The 26,371-nt window shown below is 42.3% G+C and overlaps 1 protein-coding gene and 1 long non-coding RNA gene across 4 annotated transcripts; one reads left to right on the top strand and one right to left on the bottom strand.

Moving 5' to 3' along the window:
* Positions 1-27: 27 nt before the first annotated feature.
* CA2 (carbonic anhydrase 2) lies at positions 28-15,387 on the top strand. Its single transcript, XM_084794147.1, has 7 exons — positions 28-521; positions 1,640-1,837; positions 8,546-8,664; positions 9,095-9,187; positions 10,225-10,287; positions 11,426-11,581; positions 14,634-15,387. The coding sequence occupies exons 1-7, from the start codon at positions 488-490 to the stop codon at positions 14,751-14,753; spliced, it is 783 nt and encodes a 260-aa protein (XP_084650273.1). The 5' UTR covers positions 28-487; the 3' UTR covers positions 14,754-15,387.
* LOC311604360 lies at positions 1,862-25,928 on the bottom strand. Of its 3 annotated transcripts, XR_014781459.1 has the most exons (5): positions 25,625-25,928; positions 7,795-7,859; positions 6,049-6,152; positions 5,680-5,726; positions 1,862-3,251 (listed from the first exon to the last, which is right to left on the bottom strand). It is a non-coding gene; the product is annotated as an uncharacterized lncRNA (long non-coding RNA). The 3 variants fall into 3 exon arrangements; XR_014781460.1 differs by lacking the exon at positions 6,049-6,152; XR_014781458.1 differs by having other exon boundaries at positions 1,862-6,152.
* Positions 25,929-26,371: the final 443 nt, after the last annotated feature.

Genomic DNA, 26,371 nt, shown 5'->3' with positions numbered 1-26,371 from the left:
GCTTCTTGCCCAAGGTCAAACTCGGCAGCAGCGTGAGTGCGGGGGCCTCCCGCGCTGTGGCCGGGAGACGATGGGGAGCGAGGCCGCCCTGCGCCGGCGAGTGGCTAGTGCTTTGCTCAACATGAGGCCGAGGAGCTGGGGCGCCGGCCCGGGAGCCAGCGCCGCGCCCGGGAGGGGTGGAGAGCGCGCGGCTGCCGCAGAGCAGGTCCGGCGCTGAAGCTAAGAGCACCCGGAGGGCGCCCCGCACCAGCTAAGCAGCAGGAGTCCCCGATTACCGAGGCCTCCGCCTTGTCACCTCTGTCCTCCACCTCCACCGTCTCCACCCCTCGCTCAGGTCCACTCGGTCCCTCCCCTGGGCCGCCCAGAGCACCAAGTTGGCGGGAGCCTATAAAAGCCAGGTCGCTCGACCCCGCGACACACACACTGCTGGACCGCTAGACGGAGGACAACTGCTGCTCTTGCTCTGTCTCTAGCACCGGCCGTGACGATGTCCCACCACTGGGGATACGGCAAGCACAACGGTGAGTGCGGAGGCCGTGCGCCCCGGGGTCTGCGCTTCAGCACCTGCCTTAGCTCCGCTGCTCCCGTAGCGCAGCCTGGATGGCCGGGTCCCAGCGCTGGGACGTCCCTGGCACCCGACTCGGAGCGCTGTCGAGGATCTGACCTCAAGCCTGCTCTGATGAGTACAGGGACTGGGAGGGACAGCCCAGCTCAAGACCCGACGACAGTTTCTATGGGGGCCACAGCCGTTCACCCTAGGTCAATTTACGGAGGGCCGCCGTGCAAGGGTTGTTAACGAACATTTTCGTAAGCAGAAAGATTAAGGGGGGGGGGGGGGGAGTCGGGGCTCGTCCTGCTCGCATCAGTCTCTGCCCCACACCTGTGGCTAAGATTCCCAGCGCACTTTGTCACAGAATCTTCTGGAGCTGGCTTGAATCTCCAGCCGGCGCTGGCGCTGGCTCCATAGTATTCCTTTCATCTATATACTTCCCGTGTTAAAGGGTCAGTCACAGGTTCCTAGACATCTTCTTCATCAGAAACCTTGGTACCCGAGGCCGCATGAGGGGAAAGGAAGGTGTAGCTGCCTCTCTGTGTGGGCTCCCCAGCAGAGAGACTTCCCAAGGAGATGTCTGTGTCTGAGTCTTGGTCTATATGGTATGTACTGTCACCTAGTGTGACAGCAAGAGGCATCCCGACTTGCTTATAATGCTATTGGGAGAATCTAGACCACAAACTCAGTTATAAGATGATGCATGTCCCCCAGCCAGACCACATCCCTGTCAATAATTCTGTCCAGCTTTAGTTATTGATTTGGGGTGAAAAGATCTCAAGATTGTTAAGGATTGTCTGACATTGTCTGTTAATATGTGTGTGTGTGTGTGTGTGTGTGTGTGTGTGTGTGTGTGTGTGTATTCTAATTTACCCACTAACTTTTATGAGGTAGACTTGAAACATTATTACCCTATGTTACAAATAAGGGTACAGAGGCACATTTTGTGTTCGTAAATGTTACAGTGCTGTTAAGTATCACCTTCGACTTTGTAACTGAGCCCACTGTGTGTAGAATCACCGGTGGCCTTTAGTGGCTTGTGTCTCCTTTCCCGCACTGGTGACTTCACCGCTGTCTTCTCATCCCCAGGACCTGAGCACTGGCACCAGGACTTCCCCATTGCCAATGGAGAGCGACAGTCCCCTGTGGACATCGACACTAGTGCTGCCCAGCATGACCCTGCCCTAAAGCCACTGTGTGTGTCTTATGATCGACCTGTTTCCAAGAAGATTATCAACAACGGTCACTCCTTCAACGTTGAGTTTGACGACTCCCAGGATGGTGCAGGTCAGTGTTTGGGAAATACTTATTGGGAAATAAGGCAATAGTTATTTTCCATCTTAATGGAAGACATACAGGACACTGGCATGAGGCCCCCGACACTACATTGTGTTTCCAGTAGCTACCATGTCTCTCTGATTTCTTCCTTGGGTCCCAGAAGTAGGCTAATTACTGTGAATTATCCTGGGGGCTGTTTTCTCCTTTGTCAGATTGTCAGATATGTAGGGCACTGGTCAATGAGCCTCTGGGAAGTCACAGAAAGCAATCCAGGGCCTTAGCAATACAGAAACCAGGAAATCCACGAGACTTTTAAACTTTTAGGATTCCTTTTTAAACATTTGTCCTTCTGGGCTGATGATATCTGTCCTCATTAAGTGTGCTGTTTTAAGTTAGCAGTGCAGAAAGTGGTTTTCTTCTGCTGACTTAAAATGTCGACGTTCTTGGTAAACGCTGTGCGCACAGGTCAGTGTCAGCATAGTTTGTGTACACAGATAGTAGTATCTCACTCAGAAATTTATTCCACAAGTGAAGATTTTTCAGAGTCGGTTGGATATACTCAGCCAGTTACTGAAAGACGCCAATTATCATCACTTATTTGTAACATGGCCTGTTGACAGGATGCTGGTGAATGCTTTTCTGATTTACTTAGAAAATGGTCCCATTTAGACAAAGTCGCTGCCTTTATTGCTCGCTGGCTGATTTAATTGCCAGTGTCCTATTTTCCTGAATGTTTTCCTTTGAAGGTCACTGGATGAGATGCGGCTATAAACACGTTATGTTTGGTGGTGGTTTGCAGTAGGGGGTGTGTTAGAGGAAAGGCTCGCATTGCTGTCAGGGTTGGAAGCAATGACCATGCTGAATACTATTATCACATTATATAATGTGTAATTAACGTGTTATAATCAGGTTGACCCTTATGTTTCTCAAATACCTCAGGCAGAATCAACAGTTGAAGAAAGGTGTGTTTATTGGGGGTGAGGAAACACACAAATGCAGCAGACACACAGAGAAAAAGACCCTCTGAAAAAAAAAAGTCCAATCTTCCCCTCCTCACTTAGGGTTGGTCAGTTTGAAGGAAGCTCGGATGGTTGATTGGCCCAGACCTGTGTGTGACCTGGGCAGGCCTCGGAACTTGTTGAGCCAGTCCATCAGCAGGGGTCTGCCTGCTGGTGGGAGACAGAAGTCTTACAGAGCCTTTGTTTTAGGCTGCCAGGCTTTTGTATCAAGTCATGAGGGGCGCTGATGAAGCTGGTCATCCCGGAAATTCACCACCTTTATTACCTAGCCAGGGCCTCCTCTCCCTGTCTGCCTAAAAGGGAGTTTTTCTCACTTGCTGGTCTACCATTATCATGCCCCATAAGCTAAGGGTCATGAGGGCAGTTGAGCCTGACTCCTTTCGTATGTCCTCAGATTTCATCACCTAAAACAGAAAGGTAGAGGACATAATAGGCTCTCACTGGAACTTTGATACAGGAAAAAAAAAAGTTCAAGAAACTATGGGCTCTTGATTGGGGATTCAAGAAGTCACTGAAGTGGGTTGTTTGGTGTAAGGCTTCTTTGAAGGAGAGTTTAAGACCCCAGCCCTCAAACAGACAGCATGGGGGAGGGGATTCTGAAGGAAGGAACGGGTTGCACAAGTCAGGGTTTCTGGGACTCTGGAGAATAGGTTAAAGGAGAGAGTTTCACAGCAGGAATTCCCAGGCAGTGGGCAGGGAGGGGGTGGGAGCCGGAAGAGTGGCTACCAGTGCTTCTTTTTATTTAAATTCATTCTGCAGGAAAGGGCTCCTGGGTTTGGAAGGCTGTTAGCTAGAAATTCGGTGTCCTTAGTGGGGTGTCTGTCAATATCAGGAAGAGGGGAAGGGCTGTCACTTTGGTGCTTGTGAAGGTGACTAGGAACTGCAGACACAGGAAGGAACTGTGGTCCTCAGCATGACACCTCAGCAAACAGTTCCCAGAGTAAAGAAGGCGCCTTCAGAAGAACAAAGGATTTGGGTGCTCTGGAAGAGACTCCAGCAAAGGGTATTAGGAGACTCCAGGGGCGGAAAGGGAGCACAGGATGTGTGCCTCTGCGCCCTAGATAGCAACAAGGTCGAGGAAAACCACAGCTCCGCAAGATTGGAGTCTTCCCTTAGCCCTGAGAGGCTCCTTTGTAGTTTCATCCATATTTCCTATCTCTTTCAGTTACTTTGGCTAAACAAGAACCTAGGCTGTATTAAATAAAGTGTTGATATAAAAGGAAAACCTACTTACAGAGTAAGTGAAAAAGTAATGTGCCATGTGGGGAAAGTACGCTTTAGATTTTCTTTTAAAAGATTCTGAGATGCTCAAAAGTATAACAGGTGATAGTGATGTTATAGTCAGCCCACAGCATTGTGGGCAGGAACATCACTTGCCGAGGCTTGCCCTTTGTGCTACCACTTTCTTGGAAACACTAACTAGCAGCAGTTTAAAAAGAGAATGCAAGTAAGAATCTCCAAATGCCTAGTTGTGCACACCATGTTTTAAAAAGCCAATGTAATTTTTCTGCACACCTAAGTTAAAAAAAATAATTCATTTTGGTTGCTTGATATTTTGAAAATTAACACTTTAACAATGCTTTGTTGGATTTTTCTTTTTGCTTTAGCATTTTACGAATTTTTCAATATTTCTTATTTTCTGCACTTAAATGCATCAGTCATTTACCCTACACTCTACCCCTGTGCTGAGATCCCAGCCTTCTAGAATTCATCTTGAATTCAGGCCTTGCCATGTGTTCTGAATGTTACCTTACAGCCAGACTTAAGTACCTGGTGTCAGAAACTGAGCCAGCTGGGTTTGGTGTTGGTGTTGTGCCCGTTTACCTGAAGGTAATTCTAAATAGGTCATAGTCTGAAGCTCACTCTAAAAAAAAATCCCTTTAAAGCCAATAATCTTGAATTAATGAAAAAAAATTGCTAGTAACTTCTTTTAAGTTCTTTAAAGAAGTATTGTTAAGATTTAACCTTCTCTGCTTGAGATGTTCTCTTGCCAGCTTTTCCTGGGACAGGAGTCAAAGAGTTAGCCACTGCCGACTTATTAACTCTTGCTGATAAGCGGAAAACTCTCTGCTTTATTGCAAAGTTTAGCAGGAACATTGAGAGTGATGTCGGAATTATTGGGTTAGCTCCCACATCGTGTTCATTCCAGTTAGCTCTGTTTTAAAGCAGAAACAATGTTTATCTGTTTATGCTAGTTCAGGAAGAAAGAAGGAGGCTGTGTGGCTCCCCTGTGTGTGCCTTTGAAGCCGACCATTGTCTGGAAAACATAATGGGGCTTTGTACCTGGGTTCTGCTTAGCTTTCCAGGGACTTAAGTTTGAGGCTGTAAACTTACTGCTATCATAAGCAGCCAGTGAAGGGCTTTCCATGCCCGTGGTTAGTGAATCAGCAGAATTGCTAATTCCTAGGACACTGACCAGTTTCCTAATTAACTCTGAGTAACGAAACTCACTCTTAAAAATTGTCAGATTTAAGCCAACATAATCCCTATATAGCTTAAACTAAAACTTCTGCACACTTTTGATTTTTTAGCTGTTTAGAAGAAACAGAATGTGAGCAACCTTTCTCGGACTTGCTTGCACAGTATTCCCAGGATTATTTGATGCTGTCAATGGAGAAGTATGCATAGTTTAATCAATAGTAAACACTGTAAGTAAGCACTGACCTTAGCATTTCAGAGTACGTGTGGATAAAATGTTCCTGCTATTAACAAGGGCATCTTATCTCTGGGAAGCATTCATTTGCCTGAACAGGAAACTGCTAAAATGTTGGTTTATGAACAACACATTGGAGGATGTTTACTTGTAATTTGGGATTAAAGGAGGTTACTTACCCCAATGGCCTTTAGCTTCTTGTTCAAGTGGGTCTTAATTAGCAATACTGCTTAGGAAGAAAAATAGTGAGAAATGGTAAGTTTTCAACGGGTTTCTAATTTATTTCAGTAGTGTAGAATCCCCTATTATAACAAAAGTATACCATAATATTTTATTCAGGTTATTATATGGTGTTATGTAGTATATATGGTGTTTAACTGGTAAGAGATTATAAAAGTTAAAATTAGGGCAAGTTCCTGGTATTAAGAGTTAAAATTTAAAGCTTAGTTGTTTAGGGGTTAAAATGGTTTAGGTGTAGATAGATTTTTTTAAGTTGATAAAGATGAGATATGATAGATACTGATTTGCATTCAGAATTTTAGACTCACCAAGATAGGAAAGATGTTTTCTTCAAGGCTGCCAAATATAAACAGCCCAAACTCTATGAATTGCAACATTTATATAATTCCTGTTTGTTTCATGGCTCTTCTTGCTGTAGGTAGTTTGTTGTATATGTGTGTAATAATATAAATGTGTATGTAAGAAAAGAAAAATAAAAAGATTAAAAAGTTTAAATTTAAATTAAAAATTGGAAGCAAAAGAAGACCAACTATAGAAAGCCCCCTTTCTGTATCTGCCCCCCGGGGGACATGTTTCTGTAGCACAGGCAGAGCAAGGGCTCCGCACAATCCCTCCCCCCCCCACAATCCCTCCCCCCCACAATCCCTCCCCCCCCCACAATCCCTCCCCACCCCCCCCAAGCCTGGATTTTATGGATAAGCATATAGCCAGTAACTTCTACTACACTGAAAAAAAATTGTTCTTTTGCATGAGAAACACAGATTTCATTATAAACCAAGACAGTTTTAAAAATGGTATACAGCAATCAGAATAAACGAGTGTGTTTCGGAATATGGCAAAAGCTATACTTAATCAAAGTGTTTTAATTCCTGTTTCTTAGACAAAATAATCAGTGCTGCGACTACCAGAGATAAAGGCATTGTGTGATTATAACACTGTTTTCCAAGCATTTACTCAACTGAACTCCATGCTAACAATCTTCTGAAAACAGGATTGCTACTGTATGTAGCAATTTAGTTCTAAGCATTTAATAATTTTTTTCTAATTGCAATGGACTTCTAATCTACATAGCAACAAGTTTCAGTTTAATATGCGTGAAATAGCTGTTTGGTGTTAAAGATTACCACCAGGTATGTTTAATCATTGAATCATTTCCTTTAGGGTTCACAAAGTCTTTTAAAATAAAAGCATATATGCATTCAAAATATATCATATTTAAAATAGTCCCTAAAAAAATGAAAGACAATGAAATTTCAAGGTCAGGAAAGAAGGGAATAAGAACCAGTGGCAAAGTTTATTATCTGTAAAATACGAGATGCTATTTTGATTGTCTCCTGGGGGAAAAGCAGACAATACACTTTCATTGCTGGTGTCTGATGCGCACTGAATTGGATTTGCCCCTCAGCTGATCTAGTGATGCTATACATGACATTTTCTGGTTGTGAGCTTTGAGGAGGAATGTACAGAGTGCTTTGTAAAGATGATTTCATTGTTAAGCATGTGTTATTAAGAAAAAGAAGTTATTTAATTTCTGGAAGAAATAGTATAGGGGTCTGAGCTTAATTTTCTCCTTGCAGACACCTCAGATAAACAAACACAGTGGCTTCTGTGCCTTAAGGAACATGATCATATCACAGTGCATATGAGTTTGAATGTCTTCACATAGGTGTGATATAATACCATTTATGATTCATTCTTCCTGTTGTCTCTTGGCCTATTGGAAAGGCCGCAGCCAGTGATTGTATAGTGGCTGAGGAAAGGCCACACTGCACATCTCAGCCAGTTTCACCTTTTACTTTGAATAGATGACTAGGCCTTGCTTCTGGATGGACATATTTAAGTGAAATGAAGCAAACAAAGTTTATTGTACAGACTTTGTTCCTATGTTTTAAAAGCTCTGTTGAGTTAAGGTCATTGTATTGTAGAATTTATAGTCCAAAAAATGTACCTAAAGCAACAGATGCTTTGATCTCAGTAGTAGAAAAATAAAACAGTGGAGCTGAGTTAGTTCTGAGAACATGTCTGTATGTTGTTTAAATATCAGAGATACATACCACTAAGGTGAACGTTTTGGTTGTTTGCGTCTATTGTAATCCTCTTCCAAGACACATGTCAAGTCCTGTGAACAGAGAAGACGAAGCATGTGGCTGCCACGATGATTTACTGACTAAAGCCTCAATAATTTCTTTATAAAGAACCCAGGAGAGTTCCTTTAGTTAGAATCTTAGCTTATGGAAGGAAGCAAAGCACTTTGACCTGCACATAGAGATGATGGACGGGTTGTTATTAATGAAGTAAATGAAGAATGCACACGTTTCACAGACTAGGAAGTCCCAGAGATTTGACACAAAATTTCAAGAGACAAAAACCTGTTCGCATAGGCACAGTTACATATTATAATATTTTGAGTTTATTTCACAGATTCTGGTATATGATCTCGCAGGAAGTCAGGACAATTTTTGAACCACACAGGAAAACAGGACCTTGAGTTCACAGGGCATTCCATTGGCCCTTTCACTAATTGGAAATTAGTGAAATTGTAAAGCACCTCTTTCTGGACCTTTACCTGAGACCCTAAAGGATATATACCAATCTGCCCAGCCAAGATGGATAAGGCACCCATCCATCAACTAGCACATAGGAGAATAAAACACAGTTGAAATACTTAATCTCTCTCTCTCTCTCTCTCTCTCTCTCTCTCTCTCTCTCTCTCTCTCGTGTGTGTGTGTGTGTGTGTGTGTGTGTGTGTGTGTGTGTACATGTGTGTGTATACAGAGACATTAAATGCATTCATTGTAATTTCAGTGCTGAAAGGAGGGCCCCTTGATGGCACCTACAGATTGATCCAGTTCCACTTTCACTGGGGTTCATCCGATGGCCTGGGCTCTGAGCACACCGTGAACAAAACAAAGTATGCTGCAGAGGTGAGAGATGGTTTTGGATTCACAGGGAAAAGCCTATTTAGCATTGATTTTTCAAAGCTTAACTTTATAAGTCCAATTCACAGCAAGTGAACAAACTCTTGTCAATGGACCTACATGTTGGTTTCTTAGATCTTCTGTTACCATCCAGTTAAGGCTGCAAGAACAGTGTTGTGTTTGTTATATTATAAATTAATACATAAAAATCTGTGCCCTTTCTCAAAATTCTACATTTCCTTGCCTTGGAGTTGTTATTGAAGTGATTTATTATTATAACAAGTATAACTGGATTAAATCAAGTTTTGCGTAAAATTATCCACATTTTCTCTTTAATAGCATTTTAGCTATAAAGGGAAGAGTCGTCAGTAGGTACGATCTGTTGGTTTCTATCCTATGAATCACTTACTGTGGTTTTTGTGTCCCATGACTTTAGCTTCACTTGGTTCACTGGAACACCAAATATGGGGAGTTTGGAAAAGCTGTGCAGCAACCAGATGGACTGGCTGTTTTGGGTATTTTTTTGAAGGTTAGTTAATTGTCCAATCTCTTGGTTTTTTTTTTTTCCTGTGTTCAAAAGTGACTGATTAGACAGAATGTTTATAATAGGGTAGATATTCTACAAAAGAATCTGAGGAAACACTTTTGAGGCTAAAGCACTTTCAGGCTTAATTCTCCCTCCATCACTCCACGCCTTCCTGATGGATATCTGAAGGACACTTTGGGATGTGTCACTTAGAAACCAGTTAGATATTAATGCGAAGAGCAGACAGAGGTAAACTGAGAAGAACAGCAGGATAGGATTTGTTTCCATTGAATCTTCAGTGAAGGGTCTACTCCATTATTTTGGGATAGGCAATGCTAAACTGACATTAAGTTCTGGTGGGATGCTAGGTTGGATCTAGGACAGGGGCTCAATGTTGGCAAATTTCAGGAACCAGGGGATCTCATAAGTCAAGTTGGAAAGGGGAGTGTAGAAGACTGTGGGACGGACGTTCATAAGCACGTTACGTGCTGAAGTGGAAGCTACAGGAGCTTGTGAAGTCATCCCAAGACAGCAGAGAGATGATCAAGATAAAGCTGCGTGGGGGAGGGGCCAGGGACTCCCAAGAAACATCAAGTGCGAGGCTCTAAAGGAGTGTGAACATGGTTTCTCACAGTGGAAAAGAAACAGGAGTCAAGAGATGTTAGGAAGATTAGAGGGTGTTAGGAAAGCAAAAAGACAATTTGTCTAAGGAGGGGAAGGCAGGCGGGTGAGTTCCCTCAGTGGCCTCAACTGAGGGAAGCCCTTGAGTTCTTTCGGCTTAGCAGTTGGTGGTGATAGCGGACATAAGGCGAGGTAAGTCAGGGGAATGAGTTACAGGAGGAAGCAGAGGTGGGCTAAAGACTGAGTGACAGCTGTGATGCTTACGTTGTCAGTGTTTACAAGCCATGAAGGTCGAAGGAGTAGATTGCACTTGTTCTTCTTCTTCTTAGAGAAATTTTTCAATAGTGCTGCTCAAATCAAAGATGATGTAGTTAGTGCCAGTTGACTCATGAGGTCTTATAACCCCTGCTGCTCTGCAGATTGGACCTGCTACACAAGGCCTTCAGAAAGTCCTGGATGCTCTGAGTTCCATTAAGACAAAGGTAACTCCTGTCAATTCTCATGATTTTTAAATTTTTCCTTTAATCAGAATGAATTGTTCAGTGACGGTAAATGATTGCTTATGTATAATGATTTTTCTTTCCCTGCAAAAGTGGATTCTAACTTTGGTAAATAGCTTGGCTTGTAATGATTTGCTTTTAGAAGCACACATATGCAAGGGGTAGAGGACACTGAGGAGCCAGAAAGATTGTCTGGACAAACAACTCAGTGATTCCTGTAGAAAGTGCTTGTGGGAGGCTTGCTGTGTTATGGTCACTATGCTAATCCCAGAGAAACAGAGATTCCTGGGATAGACAAAGAGCTCCTTCATGGAAATTCACACTCCGTGACCTGAGTTCATCCTTTCCTAAACCCTCTGTGCCACGCTGGTGTGCTGAGGCCTTTGGGTGTTTGCTTACATGCAACATTCACTTGCAGTGACTGGTCGGTCATCCCTGTTCCAGGCTGGCTGCACAAAGCTCATCTTCAAACTGAAACACCATCCAACTTGTTAAATGTACATTTCATTTTTGCTCCTATCTTGCCGTCCCCCCTGCCAAATCATATGTGGTACATCCATCTTCCATATGGTCCTGTTCTCTTTCCTGCTTGCTATATCTAAATCACCTTCACTTATGGTCATATTGCTTCATCTCTGCAACAACCTTATAAAGAAAACATTAGTGTGAAATCTCACATTTCCACCCACAGCTACTCCCTTAAAAGTGCTGTGTCCAAAGCTGAACACTGTTTTAATTCTAATGAGCTGTGAAATGCTATTGCAAAACTTTTATCCCCTTATTATCAAAAACCCTATATTTCTGTCATTGCAACCTAATTATATTTACCCTTTTAGTGGTAACAATACATGTCAGACATGATCAGTTAAGGGTAATTAAAAAAAAAACTAAAGAACTGTTTTGGTGACAAGATGAAACACAGTAAGTAATTTTTCATGCTTTCACTTGACAATCTATGTTCTCAGGTGAAACGTCTTCTTCCAGTTCTCTTCACTTTGTTTGTCAATAAACCTGGAGCCTCTGTACAAAGGCTTCCAGTGAGAGCTGCCTAGACGTGTGCATCCCAGTCTTTCCTCCCTTGGCTATGATGTTGACTTCCTTCTGTGCACTTGCCCTGCAGGGTAAGAGCGCCGCCTTTGCTAACTTCGATCCTCGCCACCTTCTTCCTGGAAACCTGGACTTCTGGACATACCCTGGCTCCCTGACCACTCCTCCACTGCTGGAATGTGTGACCTGGATTGTGCTCAAGGAACCCATCACTGTCAGCAGTGAGCAGGTTGGTTTTCTAGGGAGAGGTTGGTGTTTTAGTGAAGGCAGAAAAGCTGCCCTTCCCAGTCAGATCTGGGATTTAACTCTCCTGTGCCTGTTGTCACAGAAGTGCTTTCCAGTTAGGAAGCAGCATTTGCTGGTGTCATCCAGGACGCCTTTGACACTCCTTCAGCAGGTTGTTTAATCAGTGAAGTTGTTGGTTACTGTGAGGATTACATGAGAAAGATATCTGTGTGTTAGCATGTTCTTTTTTTTTTTTTTTTTTTTTTTTTTTTTGAGAGCTAGAAGGAAATAGAGGCTTTGAAAAATGAGATGTTATATTGGAGGTTACATACAGCCTCGTCACACTGACGTAAGAGTTTAGCTCAGTCTTATGAATGTAAGATACCTTCATTTCTGAATCCAAGACAAAGGGAGAGTCTTGGCTTAGAGAGAAAGTATCTCTCAAAACACCCACCCCAGCTTGGTTCTGAGGCTCAGACCAGATTTTCTTCCATTTCCTGAGCAATTTAGTTTGTGATGTTTGCTCCATTCAACTCCCAAGTCACTCAAGAGCACCCACGCAACAAATGTATTTTCTCTGGGTTTCCTCAGCAGACAGCCGAAACATAGGAAATAGACTTTTCTCAGGAATCACAAAAGGTCAGATCCTGCTAATATAAAAGACAGCTGCAGCCAGTTTGGAAGGGACAATTACTTGAGTGACTGTGTAACTTAAACCTGAGCATCTTTGGAATCATGAGAGTTCAGATCTACAGTATGAAAGAGAGATCACATTGCCCAGACATTATTTCACTGTCTGGAATTTGCTGAAAAAAACCTGTGTGCACAGGAAAATGGGAGTGCGTTCCATCCAATTCTTTGGGCCGCACCAGGTATGGCTGGGAACATATTTTCTTTTCTGTGCTTTCCTTTAGAATACTAACGTATTGGTGCTAAAAAACAATCCACGCTTGTCAATATTCAACTAGAAACTCACATGCAGTGTAATAAATGTGGGCCACACAACTGTATTCTTGGCTGGTATGAGGCTTGAAATTTAAACTGGGAGTTTCAACAGTTGTGCAAGCACCCTGAAGTAGCACGAGGAAAAGATTAAAATGCCACTTCTTGTTGTAAATGTGGTGCTTGAGATATGGTGCAAAACACCAGCATTCCTTTTATTTCTCCACTAAGAACAAGCTATCATATTTCAAAGTCAGCTCTCAATAGTTGCTTTGACAGGTAGATTTATTGTCTGCACACACTCTAGTGCCAAATATAGATAAGTGTGGACAGTGAATTTGCCCTTTACTATAGAAATAGTGTTAAGCTGCACATATGAATTGCATGCTTTGGTGAGATTCCTCGGTAAGGATATATTTGCGTATCATGGAGCACAGGATCTGGAGGCTTGCTGTGCACAGTGCAGAGCCCCAACTCTAGCTCCTCCTCCAAGGTTCCCTTTGCTTTGCTATGCTTCTTGGCTCTGTACAACCTCAGTGGTTGAAAACATTCCTGAGCATCACATCCAGGCACACCCACCTCCGATGCAACCTCCACTGCTTCTCTGGGAATGCAGACACCTTGTATCCATCACATCTTGCGGACTAGCACTGGGTTCCTTGCTCATTTCTAAGTCAGAGTCTAGCAAGAGAACGTGTTACTGTGAAAGATGAAAATTCGTGGGTTTCCTACCTAGTGTGGCTTCAAGGGAGGACATCGACTCGATGAAGAAACATTTGGACTGAGGTGATGGCTCAGTCAGTCTGTGGAGCGCTTGTCTTAGAAACACCAGGACGTGAGATCAAACTCCAGAGAGTTTTAGAAAAATCTGGGTGCATTGCTGTTAATTTTTAATCCCAATGTTAGGAAAGTGAGAACTGAAGGATCCTTGGGGCCCACAAGCTAGCCAGCCACCCACCCCCACTAAGCATGCTGCAGGCCAATGAGAGACATCTTTGAAAAAACAAGTGTCCAGCAACTAGTGAAAAAATATTCAGGGTTGATTCTGCCTTCCACATGCATGTGCGCGCGCGCGCGCGCGCACACACACACACACACACACACACACACACACACACACACACACCTGGTGCATGTTATAAGCAGGATTTCCACATCTGAGTCTGCCTGTGTTCATGTTGACCCAGGAAAGCAGAACAGCCTCAAGGAGACTAAAACTCAGCCAATTCCCAGGGTGAACGGTCTCTGAGACCCAGTGCAACCGTGTGTCTAAGTATCTAAGTGAGATGTCAGCTACTCAGTCCTTTGTGGAAGCAGGCAGCCTGGCTCTTCATTCACTCCAACACTTGCTGTACTTTGTCTTCTCTGAGACAGAAAACAGAACTTGAATATAGATCTAAAATGTTACTTTGCCTTACATATCAGAGGCATTGATTTACAGAGTTTTCTGCATTCTATTTAAAGGGAAAGCATCTAGCCAATGAACAGGACATTCTTCACAGTTGAGTGGAGAGTGGGGACTGACTTTCACATGAACTCTGGTGCCCCATATTTGACCACGTCCCCTGGATGGGAGGCCTGATGGCACTCAGAGAAAGGATAGCAGGCTACCAAGAAGAGACTTGATACCCTATGAGCATATAAAGTGGGAGGAAATCCCCCTCAGTCACAGTCATAGGGAAGAGGGGTAGGGGGAAAATGGGAGGGAGGGAGGAATGGGAGGATACAAGGGATGGGATAACAATTGAGATGTAATATGAATAAATTAATAAAATATATTATAAAATAAAAGGAAAGGAAAGCAAGCTCTGTATTCTGCATAAATAGATTTCTCATGAAAGCACACTTTCACCATCTACCTACATGTAATTATACAGCTATTTGGAATCTGTGGTAGCCTGAATATTGGAGGCCATATTTATTTCTTGTTTTCTTTTCTTTTTTTTTTTTTTTTCTTCTTGTTTGCCCCCACCTTCTGAGTGCTGGGATTAAAGGTGTGCACCACCACCGCCCAGCTTTGGAGGCTGAATTTAAATCCAAAACATGCCACTTTGGTATGTAATAGTGTGAAACAAAATTTTTTTTTAAACTTCTAAATTCTTTCTATTTTTTAGATGACTCATTTCCGTAAGCTTAACTTCAATGCGGAGGGGGAACCCGAACAATTGATGGTGGACAATTGGCGTCCAGCTCAGCCTCTGAAGAACAGAAAAATCAGAGCATCCTTCAAATAAAATGGTCCTGGAGGCGGCCTCCAAATGAGAGAAGTGCAGCCGCCTCTCTGTAGCTAAGCACAATTCTTTCCTGGTGATTCGGATCCCACCTTTGCACCTGACATGATAGGCCTCTTATCTCTCACCTGCTGAGTTTACTAATAAGATGTGAATAGCAAGACCCAGGCATCTCACACGGTGGCAGGCTCATGGCAACCTAATGCTAAGGACAGAGATGGCCTCTTGCCTTTCTTCATAGCCATAGAATAACGAATGCTCAGGCCTGTTTGCTAAAATGCTATTTTTTAAAACTTATGAAAGGAGAATGGCTGGTTAAAGTCCGCATCGTGAGACAAACCAAGAAAATTTAGGCAAATCAGGAAAATAGTCATAGTTTTATGATTATAAATTAGATAAAAGTTCACTATCCTGGGATGTTATATTAAGGAAAAACTTTTAAAATGCTTATATATTTGTAGCAAAGTTATCTTAAATATGAAATGTTGTAACTTAGTGACTTATAATTTCTAGAGGTGCAAATGAAGATGTAAAAATTGATATAGTTGTGATACAGAGTATATTTCCCTTCAGATGACATCATAAATTAATGAATAATGTATTTTAGATATATTCTCTAATAAAATTCAGAACTCTACTCTTGTTTGCCTTATTGTATGTGTCACCGCGACAGAACTGCAAGAACAAATGTCCACTTACAGGGCCCATGGCAATTCCTTATTGATAGTCAGACATCACAACTACTGTACAACTGAAGAAAAATCCCTGGAGCCAAGTTATTCCCCATTTTACTCCCCTATAAAACACTATTGAAAACCACATTTAAGCTTATTTTTGCTGGCCAAGTAAGCAACCCATGCGGCCTAGCCCTTCCCCCGAAGACAATAGGGATGCAAACGTACCAGCCAGGGTTTCTGTCTCTCCTGTTTTAATTTCTATTTTTGAAAAATAGATGGCTACTTTATTTCAGATAGACATTTTATGCATTTTATTTTGAAACCTGGTGAAATCAGTTGTAAGCCCTTTCTCAGTCTAACTTGGTCTACTGTAACATGAAAATGTACGTATTCACTTTGTCCATGTTGGAAAAATGCTGAAAATAGCTTTGTAAGACCTTTTGTGAGAACTGAAAGACCATGCATTTTCAAGCACTTAGCTCCATGCCAGGACACGTGAGCAATAATCTCTATGCTTTCTCCTTCGCTCCCCTTTGTTATTTCTGTTCTTAGTATTAATAAATACACATTTGTTCCTTCTGTCGACTTTCAGCGTCACATTTAAGAACCACTATCCCAAGCCTAAATGGCAATGTAATTTACTATTCTGAACAGTCGCTCTTGGTGTGACATTCATTTCATGCATGATGAATATACTGACCTTAAACAGAAGCCAAGCAGAAACCGTCTCCTAGGTGTGCGTCAGGCATGAGCTTTAGGATGGTGTTGTTGGGACAACTTTTAGCTTGGCTTCTTCTGTAATAAGCTATATGCTTAGGAAAAGAGAATTGTTTCTCTTCCTGGAAATGGCCCCAGTTACGCAATGTGCAGTCGTGTTCCTTGTAATAGGTGTGAATCTCTTCACAAGTGTGCACTACACTTCTACAATCATCTCCCAATCCTTCCCAGCTCCAAAGCTGCTTTTGCAGCCATTGATACCGACACTTCCTCAGAGCCAGAAAACTGTGTGGACTCAGTATTAGTGCTTTATGAAAACTAATAGTGTGATGCTAAGTAAATACTTAGAAAAATACTCTATATACTAATCAAAATGCAGTTCCTTTGGTTGGAAGCTTATTGGAACAGGGGAGGCTGAAGGTCTGACCCATTGCCTTGAGCGCTTTGCACACCTGGGTGAGCGTCAGCATCCAGGTGGTCCAGGTGATCCAGGTGGACTTGTAAATCTATGCCTTCCAGGCAAATCTTAGAGATGCTCTCCATAGTTACCTTCACTTCCTCATTCCTGTCCCCATGTGAATCACCTGAGTCAGCATTGCACAGCACTAGATAAATTAAACGGTGTTTGTTAAAATTATATCAGCAGAGACCAAACAGATCACAGACTCAAAAGGAATCCAGCTCTGCTTTCTCTATCCTCTTCCTTGTCATGACATCTATCTGATACAATGATCAGCCTCCTCTTTTTTTGCTGCTGGGTTAACACATCTTTTTGGGACTAAAGAGTAATTTGCTATCTATTTTATATTAGACTCCATGGCTAGCCTTTTGTTCTAGTTTGTGTTTGCTTGTTTGTTTTGCTGTGATACTACTGTGGCAAAAAAGCAACATAGGCAAGAGAAGGATTCATTTGGCTTACAGTTCCAAGTTATAGCCTGCCATTTTGGAGCTATGAAGGCAAGGCACAAACAGCTTGTCACCTTCTCTCAGTAGTCAAGAGGAAAGACAAAACAAATGCAAGCTTGCTTGATAGCTCTCAGCTGGATTTCCCCTCTCTCATACTGTTTAGGACCGCTTGCATAGGCACTGGAATCACCTGCAACAGACGGGGCTTCCTATGCCATAACAAGACAATCCAGCACAGACCTACCCAGGAGCCAATCTGATCCAGACAATTCCTCCAAGACTCTCTTCTCAGGTTCCTCTATGTTGTTTTGTGTTGGAGCTAAATCTAACCGACCTTTCTTTGTTGGGCCTCTTATTAATGGAGTTCTCCACAGACCTTTGTCGTTTTTTTCCAGTCACGTTTCTTAGCTTGGTCATCAAGACTTTTAAATGTAACTTTTGAGCTCCTTTTAAATGTTCCTTCTAGCCGGGCGTGGTGGCGCACGCCTTTAATCCCAGCACTCGGGAGGCAGAGGCGGGCAGATTGCTGTGAGTTCGAGGCCAGCCTGGTCTACAAAGTGAGTCCAGGACAGCCCAGGCTAACACAGAGAGACCCTGTCTCGAAAAACCAAAAATAAAAAATAATAAATAAATAAATGTTCCTTCTAGTATCCTGAACACTGGTCAGTAGGGGTGAAGGCTCTAGGTAGACACTTGACGGGTTTTGTTCAAGTTGTATAGGTATTGCCTTCACCAGTTTGTGGAGAGCCACCAATACTTTTGGAAAGAGCTGGGGTTCTTTGGGGGTGTCCACAGGGCTCTTTCGCCCAACAACTAAGTTAGATGTAAGTAACCATATTTGGAACTGGGGGCTTTATTTGGTGCTAAGAGATGTCTTGTTGGTGCTTTCAATGCCCCCCACCCCATTATTTGGTGATTCCATTTATATCTATATGTCTATATATCTATATATTTAAAGAAGCTTCTACTGTATTAGGTTTCCATATGACCTCTCCAATGGCCTTTAGTTGTAGCTGTCCCTCCCTTTGTTCCCTCTCCTTACCATCTTTCTTCCCTTACCCTCCCCATGTGATTCTCTTGTTGAGGTCCATGCCCTGCCATCCACATATAACTTATCTATTCTATCTCCTCTTCCTAGGCAGTTGCATCTCTCCCTGAGCCCCTTACTCTATATGTAACATCTGTGGTTACATGGATTTTAGAGCCTGAATTTTGAAGACTTAAAAGCTAACATCCACAAATAAAAGAATACATACCCTATTTGTCTTTCTGAGTCTCAGTTACCTGACTCAGGATAATTTTTTCCCAGATCCATTCATTCATTTGCAATATTCAATTTTTTAAAAAAGAGAGCTGAGTAATATCCCATCGTGTACATGTACAGCATTCTCCTCATCCGTTCAGGGAACTCTGCATGCTACTAAAGGGCTAAAGGCAAATGCCAAGACAGCTGCAAACCCTTCAACCTGCAGAGGTGACCTGTCTGCAAAATATGCTGGTGTTTTACTGGCACAATGCTTGTAGGCATAACAAAGCCATATCTGATTGGGTTTAAGGCCGACTCCATGGGATGGAATCCGTTCCTGGCACTGCTTAGGTGGCCGGAACCTGACACTAGACAGGCCAGAGACATTGAACATAACCAAGTCCTACTGTTCTGCGAACGGACTGTGGTCCCTAAGGATGTTCTGCTATTCTTATAGATCAGTGCCTGGCTCAGCTATCATCAGAGAAGCTTCCTTTTGTAGCAGATAGGGAAAACAGACCCAAAACTGTAATGTAGAAACTCGGACCACTCAGTCCTAAATAAGATGTCTCTGGGAAACATCTCCTCTCAGAGCTCAGGGAGCTCTATGAAGAAGAGGAGGCAGAAACACTGTAAGAATTAGTGTGGACTGAGGACATCAAGGAAACAAGGCCTTCCAAACACAGCATATGAATTCAGAGACTCTGGCAACATGCTCAGGCCTAAGGCAGCTGGGACCCCAGTGCTGAGAGGGGAAGTGAAGTCAAGCCCCATCCCTAACCCAGAAGCTGTCTCCAATTGGTAACCGTTCTCGGCTGTTTTCTATAATGGTGTCTCCTGGGGCACACAAAACCACTCTTAAGGATGGGCCTCATGCTCAACACAAAATGAACTAAACTGCATTTTTTAAAAACGCGCTTTTTCTCACAATGCTTTGTCTGGACATTTTTTTTCTTTTTTTCCTTTCCTACCTTCCTTCCTTCCTTCCTTTCTTCCTCTTACAGGTCTTTTGCATATATATTGTAGTTTCTGGTGTTGTGTTTTTATGGGATTTCTATGCATGTGAACATATATGTTTCTTTGTGTTTCTTGTGCCTTTTCTTTGGCTCTTTTTCCTGTATTACTTTGTTTTATTCTATTCTGGTTTGTTTTGATTTTAATATTTTTTAGGTGTCTGTTTGTATTCTAATGAGCAAGATAAAAGATGGGGATTTGAGTGGGTGAGGAATTAGGGAAGATCTAGCAAGAGTTGGGAGAGGAGAAACTGTAACCCTTACGTATTGCTCGGCAATAAGTCTATTTTAAATGAAAATAATAAAAATAAAGAGTTGCTATTAAATGTGAGATCTAGGGCCTCACACACTAAGCAAGCTCTATCCCACCAAGTGGCGTTAGAAACCACCTAGTTCAAGCCCCCAAATTTTTATCTCTCCTCCAGATTGCTGTCCTCTTTCGCACCTGTCCATTTAACTCCTGGATGCCTACGAGACATCCAAACTTTTATATGACCAGAAAGATGATTGAGCTCATCACTGTAATCTCTCTTAGCTCTTTCTGGAGCACCAAAGGGTATTTCTTTCTTTCTTTCTTTCTTTCTTTCTTTCTTTCTTTCTTTCTTTCTTTCTTTCTTCTTTCTGGAAGCAAAGATTTACTCTGGCTCATGCCTTTGTGCTTTCTGCCCACCATACTGTAGAAGCAGAAGTGGAGTCTGTGGCCTTGGGAATTTGCATAAGCGAACACTTCAATAACTGTACCTGTCAACTTGGTGAGGTCCAGACTCACCTAGCAGTTGGGCCTTTGGGTATGGCCAAGAGATAAAGTTGTTTATGTTAAGTTATGTTAAGTGGAATGGGAAGACCCATCTGCTGTGCGCAGCACTGCCCCCTGAGATCTTGGTTTGCATAAAAACGAAAGTAAGCTGAGCACTAGCATTCACTGCTTTGCTTTTTACATTTATTAATTACTTTTTTTTTTTTTACTTTACATCCTGATCAGAGCTTCCCCTCCCTTCTCTCCTTTTCAGTCCCTCCCTCTCAACACCCTTCCCCATATGCCTCCCTCCATTTCTCCTCAGAGAAAGGGAGACCTCCCATGGATACCAGCCCACTTTGGCATATCAAGTTGTAGTAGGACTGAGCACATCTTTTATTGAGGCTAGACAAGGCTTTCCAGTGAGGGAAAGGGTTCCCAAAGCAGGCAACAGACTCAGAGACAGTCCCTGCTCCTGCTGTTAGATACCTCACATGACGAACAAGCTGTTCATCTGTTACATGCATACATAACCCAGTCTCTCTGGGTCTGGGTTACCTCAAGCAGGATGATACTTTCTAGTTCCATCCAGTTATCTGCAAATTTTCATGAGTTCCTTGTTTTTAATAGCTGAATAGTGTTCATTATGTAAATGTACCACAGTTTCTTTATCCATTCTTGGGTTGAGGGACATCTAGGCTGTTTACAGATTCTGTCTATTATGACTAAAGCTACTATGAACATAATTGAGCAAATGTCCTTGCTGTATGGTGGGGCATCTTTTGTGCATATGCCCAGGAGTGGTATAGCTGGGGATTGTGGTAGCACTATATCCAATTTTCTGAGAAGGTGCCAGATTGATTTCCAAAGTTGTTGTACACGTTTGCACTCCCACCAGCAATGGAGTACTGTTTCCCTTTTTCCACATCCTCACCAGGATATGCTGCCACTTGAATTTTTTATCTTAGACATTCTGAAGAGCAGAGTCATTTTGATTTGCATTTCCCTGATGACAAAGGGCATTGAACATTCTTTAAGGGCCTGTTGGCCATTAAGAATTCCTCTGTTGAGCATTCTGTTTAGGTCTGTAACCTGTTTTTCAATTGGCTTGTTTAGTTTGTTGCTTTCTAATTTCTTAAATTGTTTTATATATTTTGGAAATTATCCCTCTGTAGGATGTGGGGTTGGTGAAGATAGTTTCCCATTCTGTTGCCTGCCATTTTGTTCTGTTGACAGTGTCCTTTGCCTTACAGAAGCTTTTCAGTTTCTTGAGGTCCCATTTATTAATTGGTGATCTTAGTGCCTGCACTGTGGGTGTTCTGTTCAGGAGGTGTCTCCTGTGCCCATGCCTTCAAGGCTCTTCCTTACTTTCTCTTCTATTAGATACAGTGTGTCTGGTTTTATGTTGAGGTCTTTCATCCACTGGACTTGACTTTTGTGCAAGGTGATGATATGGATCTATTTGCATTACTCTACATGAAGACATCCAGTAATACCAGTAGCATTTGCTCCATTGTATAGTCTTGTTTTGTTTTGTTTTGTCAAAAGTCAAGTGTCCATATATGTGTGGGTTTGCTTATGGGTTTTCAATGTGATTTCATTGAATAACCTGTTTGTTTTTATGCAGATACTATTGCTCTGTAGTGCAGCTCAAGACAGGGATTGGGATTCCACTAGAAGTTCTCTTATTGCACAAGATAGTCTCAGCTATCCTGGATTTATTGCTTTTCTATATGAAGTTTAGAATTGTTCTTTCAAGCTCTGTAAAAATTGCATTGGAATTTTGATGGGAATCACATTGAATCTGTAGATTGCTTTTGGTAAGATGACTTTTGTTTTGTTTTGTTTTTTGTTTTGTTTCTATGTTAAGCCTACCAATCCAAGAGCATGGGAGATCTTTCCGTATTCTGATATCTACTTCAATTTCTTTCTTCAAAGACTTGACATTATTGTCATCCAGGTCTTTCACTTGCTTGATGAGAGGCACACCAAGATATTTCATATTGTTTGTTGCTATTGCAAAAGGTGTTATTTCTTTAATATCTTCTTCAGTCTGATTATCAGTTGTATAGGAAAGGCTCTTGGTTTTTTTTGTTTTTTTGTTTGTTTTTTGTTTTTGTTTTTGTTTTGTTTTTTTGGTTGGTTACCGTCAAGGCTGGCACCCTAGCTTCAGCCTTCCTCGTCAGACTCGTCCTTTTCTGTCTCTCTAATTTTCTGTAGTCTCCTATACTGCTGTTTTGCACTTGGAGTCCTCTTCTGGGATTTCACATGCCTGTCACTGGTTTTCTCAACTGGAAGAATACTGCAAGGAAGAGCTTGCACTCTCTTAAACCACTCTTCTGCCACACTGCATACCTTTCTAACACTGGCACTGGGAAGACAAGTGTAAGACAAGTGAAGCTTACAAAGTGAGCTACACATCAGCAGGGCTGCAGAGTGCCCTGTCTGAAAACAAAAATGAAACAGAAAACCAAAACCAAACAAACCAAAACCCCCACATGCCCAAATCAAAAGCCAAGCCCCCACCAGAGCCCCAGTCCTGACACTTTTCCTGTGTACATAGCTTTTATTGTACTTTTAGCAAAACACCTACCATTATTTGGAATGACCTTATTTACTTCTCTGTTTAAGAATTATATACTTAATTCAGGTTGGTTAATGGCCTCCAGTTTGTAGGCTTTGGCTGTATGCCTTTCTTCTGTGCGTGGCTGTTGGCAGATTAAATGGACACTTCTAACTCTCTGTGAAGGTGTGGTAGAAAGGCTTATTAATGATTTAGGATCCTTTCTATAGTGCTTATTTGTCCTTGAAAACAGGTAGTCGATAAATGTTAGTGATTCCAATTACTAAGACAGAAATTTTGACATAGAAAACTAGTCACTCAGTATCCATTAATAAATACCTTTTACCACTGAAGCAGATCTGGCCCCGTAACCTTGCTCATGTATTGCTTATAAAAAAATGAATCCCACCTGGGCTTGGTGGCCCATGCCTTTAATCCCAGCCCTTGGGAGGCAGAAGCAGATGGATCTCTTGAGTTCAAGGCCAGCCTGGCCTACAGAGTGAGTCTAGAACGGCTAGGCTAGACAGAGAAACCCTGTCTGGAAAAACAAAAAACAAAAAACAAAAAACAAAATCTCTCAGAACTAGAACCAGATATCAACAATGTGGAAGTGGATATTAGCAATTTTCAATATGATCTGGCCTTTAAAATAAAAGTCCATTTAAATGTGAGGATAGAAATTCATAGTGGTAATGTAATCACAGTTCTTTGTCTTACCTGGTTTTCTCTTCTCCCCAAATTTCTCATATTACTTATGTTGCTACTGTGGGTGTATGGCACTAAAATGTGATCATTTGGAACAAAGTAGATTTTTAAAGTTTCATCTCTAATAATCCAGCTTTCATATGCAATTATTTGAAGGTTTTAATAGTGAAACGTTACTTACTAAGCATATCATAATCCCTATGTTTTTCCTGCTTTTTATTCGTGAAACTTAATATTTCTTTGTCTTTGTCTTTTCATGCCAGTTACAAATATAAAACATGATCAAAAACACATTGAAGCACTAAATACATTAAAATAAAATTTATTTATTCCTACCAAGTTTTTTTTTTTTAAATAAATCAGTCTTAATACCACTTTCTTTGGCAACCTGGTACCTCCAGGAACTGAAATGCATTTAACATTCTAAGGCACTGATTTTGTAGGTAGTGCTTATCTTTGGCTGATAAGGTGTCCTGTTCACGTTCACAATTCCCTTTAAATATTTACCTCTGAAATCCCACCCGTGCTCTACCCTTCCCTGTTATCAAACAACCTCACCTTCTACGTAAGAGAGAACGTGAAGGCCATTTGGCGGGGATAGCACCAGGCCTGTGTTAGGAACGGACACAGGTGTGAGCATCACCTCCCAGAGACACAGCTTGTTCATATCAGTGCTGCCAGAAGGTGATGTACACTGCCACACACTGATTTCAATTTTGAATATTACCTCTGTCACTACCTCAACATTACCGTGTTCTCTCTCTCTCTCTCTCTCTCTCTCTCTCTCTCTCTCTCTCTCTCTCTCTCTCTCTCTCTCTCTCTCTCTCTCTTTTGGTTTCAGAACTACATCTCACTCAGGCAAAAGCTGACTCCTGAAACTTTCCTCCTCATATTGCCCAGGGGAAAAGCAGTCTGCTTTCCCTTTATTCTGTGACCTCTCCCTTACACTCCTTGTGGCATATTCCGGCCCTCATTTTCACTAAAGACAAACACAATCTACCCAGGATGGCTTCCTTTGTTTAAAACATGCACATCATTTGGAGAGTTCACAGCTGTGCAAGACCACTGAAAGAACCTTCTGGAACTTTTAAGGCTAGGAAGCAAGACATTTCCCAGACATTCCAGCTTGATTTCTCTACATCTTGCAAACAAGGTTCATGCTGTCTTCAGTAACAGATTCACACCCTCTGGTTCTGTTGTGTAACCAAGGACTGACTCCTGTCTATTGTTTGGAAGACTCTCCCTGACCTGTAACAACACCTACACAGCCCGCGCCTGACTCTGGGAAGTTTGTTTGGTAATCCACCACTTCTAGGAGCACCATTATGGAGCTATGCAGGGCAACTCCCTTCAGTCTCTCTTTTGGAGTTTTTAATTGACTTGAATATATCTTTTTCATATACACTTTCTGTAGCTTAACTGGCCTTCTCTTGCCCATCCCCCATCCCTCCACCCACTTAAACCTTTCTGCCTCCAGCATCGCCATCTCTAATTTCCTTTTATGTAAGTTCTCCTACCTCTTCCTATTCCCCTCTCCCAGTGCCCCCTTCCTAGCTCCACAGGTCTTCATTCTGTTAAACAAACAGAACAAAATAGAAGCTAGGACCACATGAGAGAGAACACATGGTATTCGTTCTGCTGAATCTAAATCATCCTACTGAAAATATCTCCTTATGGTCTATCTACTTAGCTTCAAATTTTGTAATTTCATTTTTCCTTAGAGCTGAGTAAAGTTGCAGTTTTTTTTTTATATGCACCACATGTTCATGAACTATTCATCAATTGACGGACATCTAGGTTGTTTCTGTTTTTCAGCTATTGTGAATCCAGGAGAAATAAACATGGTTGTGTAGGTATCTTGTAGTACAGTCCTTTGGTTATACGCCCAGAAGCATAATAGATATTATACACAAGAGAACTGTGAAATTTAGTAAAATACAGGAAAGAATATGGGAATTACATTAAAGATCATGATGCCTGTTTAACTATAAAATGCTTTGAAAAGAGACAGTAACTCCAAGAATAGGTAGTGAAAGTGACAACGCTGTTGTAAATAACTGTCTTGTGATGTTTTGCTTGCTATTATTTCTCTTTACTGAGTATTTTAATTTTTTCATCAACAGGTGTTTTTAAAAAACCACATATACCAATGTGCTTCCTTTTTATGTATCTCCAGTCGGGGTTTATTCTTATCTCTCACTTTCTCTTGCTTTCTCAGGACAACTCTAGAGCCTTGTGGCTAACCACCCGCACTTCCTTGTTTACCTACGGCCACTTGACTGGTGCGCACGTTTCCTGAAGCTGTTCTTACCGGAAGCTCCTTGCCTTCCTGCCGTCTTCAGGTTTGTTCTCCAGCTCATTGCAAAGGCTGCTTTGCCCACAGAAGGGGAGAGAACAGGAAACACGGTGGGGAGGGGAGGACTCTACAAAGGCTTGGCGCAGGATGCTCTCGCTTATGTGCCGTGTTCACGTCCAGGAGGGACGCTAGAGTCCTTCTGAAAAGTGCACGCAGGCTATGAGGACCAAGGATCCCTCCAGTGAAGCAAAGGGTAAGCTTCTCCTCCGTATTTGCTAACGGTTCTTTCAACCAGAACAAGTAGAATGTGTGTTTGGTCTTCCTGTCTGCCCTTAACTGAAGCCCAGCCACTGCCACGTGGTATCTCAGGCCTGGCCTGCTGACTCCCCACGATATGTACTCGACATGGTAGCTCATTGTCCACAGATACTGCACACTGTCCTGTCTCGCCTGCCTTTCCAGCTGACCTTGTCCCATTCTTCTCCGAGGCTGCAACAAATCTGGACTCAACACCACCCTTGCACCTCAGCTGCTGATTTCCCTAGTGGCCCCGTCTGTCCCACAGTGTCCTCGTCCGTTCTCTGGATGACAGCTTCTTACTCTTTATTTAACCTATGACTTTACATGTGCTGAATTAGTGAGAAAGTGCGTTCCCATGACAGAAAAGATATATAGATTCCAAAAAGGCTAGGGGACCACATTTAAGTTTTCACTCCTAATTTTTTCTTCACCTCCTTTTTTGTTTAATAATTTTATTTTTGA

Source organism: Acomys minous (genome assembly GCF_964271855.1).
Source record: "Acomys minous genome assembly, chromosome: 9".
NCBI lineage: Eukaryota > Metazoa > Chordata > Mammalia > Rodentia > Muridae > Acomys > Acomys minous.
Note: the sequence above shows the minus strand (reverse complement) of the source record. Positions and strands in the feature narration are given on the sequence as shown.